Genomic DNA, 5,164 nt, shown 5'->3' with positions numbered 1-5,164 from the left:
CAAATTTTAATAGCTTAAATTGTATATACAGCCAAATAAAAACTTGCATTAATGACTGGTGGAACTGGTGTGATAGGATCAGTGTGCCATGCTCCTTTTTCTTAACTCAGGCCGTAGACTCAAGAGTGGCCTGGAATCTCCAGGAGTGAGGGTTTACTTACACAAGCCAGCACTGTTCTTGGGCACAATGTTGAATATTAAGGTATTAGGAAGATATACCCATTTTACATATGAAGAAACTGAACCCCAGAAAGGTTAAGTACCCTGCCTTAGGTCAGAGCAAGTAGGGGAGCCAGGCTCTGAACCCTGTCTTAAGCCAGCTTGCTGCTGAGGGGGGGTGGGAACTCAGGCCTTTGGCCCTTATGACTCCCAAGGATGGGGCAAGTGTGAAGGTTCCTTGGCTGGGGTGGGATGGGATGGCAGGGACAAAAGGCCAGCATCTTCCTGCCTGCAAACCCCCTGTCCAGCCTTGATACTAGGTCAGCAACCTGGGAAGGATGGCCCTGTGCTGGGCTGCTAGGAGCTCTCAAGGAGCCCCTTGTGGGCAGACCAGCTAAAGCTAATCACTTAATTTGCTGGAGCTGGAAACCCAGTCAGACCCAACTCTTAATATGGAATGGAATAGAGGTAACTGGCCTTTCTGCCTCTCCACGGGTAAAAGGAATGAGCCGAGGGGCTGACGTGCACTACCCTTGGAACTGAAGACCCCCAGGACCCACGTCTGAGTCGTGTTGTGTTCTCTGTAGCCTCTACCAAGTCAGGTCTGACCTAGAATAAGGGCTCAGGGACTTTTTGGCCGCAGTGAGGGTCTGCGGGCCGAGGAAGGAATGTGCCCAATGGGTCTTCCCTGTGCTACCCTCCTGTAAACTGGGCTGGGCTACTGCTTCCAACACGGGCAGTCAACAACCTCTACAGCTTGAATAGCTGAGTCCAAGGAGCTCCAATGAAGGGAAAGCAGGAACACGCCAAAGTGGGGGGAGCGGAGGAATTAATGCTCCCCCCTAGCTTGGCTGTTCCTGGTGGGTCTCCAATATTAGACAGCCCTCCCCCAGTGCTGGCACTTATACAGAGTCCCATTTCCTCCTTGATGCAAACAAGGCCTGCTCCAAGGCCCTCAGCCCTGGTCTCTGTGCCCCTTTCCCCCAGCTGCCTCAACAGCCACTCCCCTCCTCTTGAGATCCCCGGCACTCCAGTCGCAGGGGGAGGCTGGTCGTGCAGGCTGCTCAGCTGGGCTTCAGAAGCCCTTCTCCAGAAGCCAGGCTTTGAGCTGCTGATCAAAGTAGCCCTTGACCCAAAGGGTACCTGTCACCTCATTGACCTGGGTGATAGGTGTCTTCCCCAGCAGCGGGCTCAGAAGATCTTCCACATCCTTCTGCAGGGCCCAAATGTCCCCCTCCATCTTCTGGATCACGGTCATCTGACGGTTTCCATGCGTGATGTCCTTGTAGACTGGGATGTTGTGCATACGAGAGCATCGCACAAAGTAGGGCAAGTTGGGTGGGGGGTCTCTGGGGGGCTGCCAGCCACTAGGAGTGGGATAATGTTCATGCTTTGGGGGCTTTGGGATGCTGGTGGGGGGTAACAGGCGCTCCACAAAACGGTATTCATCCACAGACTCCACGAAGCTGGGGTAATCAGGAGGCCCCTGGGTCAGTTGCCGCATCCTGCATCCTGGCGGGACACCGGTTCTCCAACCCCGCTGCACAGCCTGAAACATGGTCGCTGCCATCTTGAACTCCCCCGTACACCAGTTTGATGAATTATGACCAATGAATATACTTATTAGATCACCACCTCAGTTAGGATATAAAACAATTTCATCACCTTAGAAAGTTCTCTTGTATTCCTTTGCAGCCAATCCCCACTTCCACCTGCAGTGAGAGGCAATAACTGATCTGCTTTCTGTTACTTCTTCTATAGATTGGTTTGGCTTCTTCTAGAATATCACATAAAATGGGATCATCCAGAATGTGCTCTTTGATGTCTGGCTACTTTCACTCACCATAATGATTTTGAGATTCACCTATGATGTTGTATGTATCGTAGTTCAAGCCTTTTACTTGCTGAGAAGCATTCCAGTGTATGTACCACAATTTGTTTACCTATTCTCTTGTTAATGGATATCTGGGATACTTCCAGTTTTTGGCTACTTGCCTAAGTTCTCTGAACATTCATATGCAAGTCTTTGTTGGGACAATTGTTTTCATTTCCCTTGGGCAAATACCTAGTAGTGGGATTGCTGGTCATATGGTAAAGACTATGTTTAACTTTGGGAGAAATCAACATTAATCCATAGTCCATGTCTCTTTTGATGGGAATCATATGATTTCTAATGAGACCCCAGCTCCAGCTGCTCTGGAAGATGTCAGTTGTGCCCTGCTCCAGGGACTCACCAAATCAAAATTTCACATGGAGTTCTCTATCTTAGTGTCCTGACACTAATGCTTTTATGATCTGCTGTGAGTTGTGTTGCAAATACTAACCTGTGATAAAAACATATTTAAAAGTACCAATGTTTTTGAAAGATTTACCTAAGAAATATAATGATATATAGAATCTATGTATATGTAGAATATATGTAGGGTTCAGGGTTATCATTGTAATACACACATTTTCATTCACTTGCATTCTAATAGGCTTATCTTATCCATTGCTACAACTTTTAGTAAGTGGCTGTATTAGCATCCAGTTGTGTATAACAAAGACCCACAAAAACAGCAGCTAAATTAAACGAGAGAGAAGTCTATTTCTCAGTCATGTCAAACACTGGTGGGGCAGCCTATGGCTGGTATGGAACCTCTACAGTCATTCGGGACCCAGGCTTCTTCCAGTTCACCATCCCTAGGGGTGGCCCCTGTCCTCATGATCCAGGATGGAAATCCAACTGTCATATCTACAATCCAGACAGAGGTGGGGGGGAGGGGGAGGACATACTCCCTCCCCTAGGGACACATTCCAGAGCTTGACTCTGCTATTTTTGCTTACATCCCATTGGCCAGAATTTAGTCACGTGGCCAAGCCTCACTACAAGGAATCCTGGGAAGTGTAGTAATGCTCCTACCTAAAACTGGGTTGCTGTATTACTGAGAAAGAAGGGAAGAGGTAATGCTGAGGGACAAGAAGCAATTTCTGCCATTTGGCCATTATTGAAATATTATTAATAGTTATTTTCAAACCATTGCAGTTTCTTATGCCCTACAGCATTTTGGTGGGTAATAAAAGTGTGGGCATGTCTGCAGGAGTGCTTTGTGCCTGGAACAATGTCTTATAGGTGGTGTTGGAAAACAGGTTGAGAACTCCTCTCAACTCCTTACCCTGATATTCAAGTGGCCACAGATTACTTATCCAAAGATTTCACCCTTTGGTTCCATATTGAGAGCTCTATTTTAGCCAAAAAGGGCCTTAAACAGATCTTTTTCCTTCTCTGTCATCGCTCATGTTGTTTCCTTCACTTAGAACCTTCCTCGGGTTCCTTGAATGTCCTGGGCTCATTCCCCACCTCAGCGTTCTTTCATCTCCTCTCTGTGGGATGTTTTCCTCCAGAAAGCTCTTTTCAAACAGCCCTCTCCTTTCTGTCATTCAGATCTCATTTCAAATATCAGATGCTCAGAAAGTCCTTCTCTGAATAAGTCTTCTAATACTACCTCTTCCTCACCCCACCCCATCACCCTACTTTATTTTCTTCATAGAATTTTCTTCACTACCTGAAATGACCTCATTCCCTTACTTGTTTATAGCTTTTCTGTGTCTTCCCCACTGGAATGCTCTAAGAAATCCAAGGGCTTGTCAGTTTCCCCCTGCTGCATCCCTAGCTCAGTGAAGCACCTTAGAGGCTCAATACTACATTGCTTAAATTAACAAGTAACTGGACACCTTTTTCTCTCTCCCTAAATCTACTCATGCTCTAAAGCCCAGTCCACACCCTCCACTTGCCCCATGAAGTGTGTTTTGATCCCCCCCCATTTGCCTTATGCCTGACTTCTTCTCATCTTTTAAGTTGAAACTTAAATGCCTCTACCTTGGAAAGGCCATCGCTACTGAACCCAGCTCAAGCAGGTCCCCTTTGCTTTATTAGAGCACCCTGCTCATTTCCTTCAGGGCACTCCTCCTGACTTATAATTCTACATTTACTTACTTGTGCACTTATTTTTTGTCTCTCCCCACTGGAAGTTAAGCTCTAGGAGAGGAAAGTTACGTCTGCCTTGCTCACCTGTATATCCCTCGGACCCAGCATGTTGTCTGCTATCTACTAGGTGCTCCAGATACTTGAGGATTAATGGATGAATTCCCAACCTGTTCTGTCTGTACCACTTCCCCAGGGAATAATGATTCTCTCACATTACCTTAAACTGGTTTTCAATCTTGCAAAATTCCGCATTTAGGCAAGTATTGTCCCACAATTTTGTAAGCTCCTTGGAAACAAGAACCAGTTCCCTCTTTATACCTCTTCACCCCAGCATCCTGGGTTCCCTTAGATAAATTTTTCTGTCTATTCCAGGAATATTAATAAGCATTACAAGGAAGCTGGATTCTGTGGCCAAAAAGTTTGGTTGGGACTAGGATAAACTTTAAAACTTTTTTTAAATTGCAGAATTTTACAAGGATTTTAACACGCTAAGGCATGCTATAAATCTCTAAGAGTGGAGATAAAATAGTCAGCATCATTATTTGTATATTGAACCCTCCATGTCCTTTATTCAGAGACTCATCTTATGTGCCCTAAGCATTTAATGGTACACACCTCCTTTTCCTCTAGTTTTTCCTGTTCCTCTTTCTGCCTCCTTACTTCCTTCCCTGCTTTTTCTCCAGTCAGCCTCCCTTCTTGTTAAAACTCCCTTGCAAGTAGCCTTGACCCTGAACCCTCATTAGCGGTGTGCAGAGCACAGGTGTAATTGCTCAGCCCTACAAAGACCCACATATCTCTGGGTCTTATTTTCCACTCAGAGGATTTAGAAAATGGGACGATAAAGGATGCTTTCCTGATAAGTGTTTGGGGGATCCCTTTTATATCTCAGACCATCTGTGGGGTCCATTTCCACTTTGGAAGATGGAACTAGTGATCAATCAGGAGCTGTGAGCAGGGTGTGAACCTGCTCCAACCTTAGGGTAGAGCAACAGGATCTCAGACAGCTCTGGGAGCCTTCCTCAGCATTGGACACTTTAA

General features: G+C 46.0%; 1 protein-coding gene across 1 annotated transcript; it reads right to left on the bottom strand.

Annotated features, from left to right (window-relative positions):
* Window positions 1-1,052: 1,052 nt before the first annotated feature.
* LOC308616001 (large ribosomal subunit protein mL49-like) lies at window positions 1,053-1,742 on the bottom strand. The gene has a single exon (XM_081231958.1). It carries the CDS (start codon window positions 1,727-1,729, stop codon window positions 1,235-1,237), a length of 495 nt encoding a protein of 164 aa, XP_081088084.1. The 5' UTR covers window positions 1,730-1,742; the 3' UTR covers window positions 1,053-1,234.
* Window positions 1,743-5,164: the final 3,422 nt, after the last annotated feature.

The sequence above is a fragment of the Mesoplodon bidens genome (genome assembly GCF_964165515.1).
Source record: "Mesoplodon bidens genome assembly, chromosome: 4".
Lineage (NCBI taxonomy): Eukaryota > Metazoa > Chordata > Mammalia > Artiodactyla > Ziphiidae > Mesoplodon > Mesoplodon bidens.
This window is presented reverse-complemented; position numbering and strand designations above follow the sequence as displayed.

Bases quoted from the DNA above. Each gene is read 5' to 3' on its own strand.
- LOC308616001 (XM_081231958.1), bottom strand. From the start codon at position 1,729: ATGGCAGCGACCATGTTTCAGGCTGTGCAGCGGGGTTGGAGAACCGGT.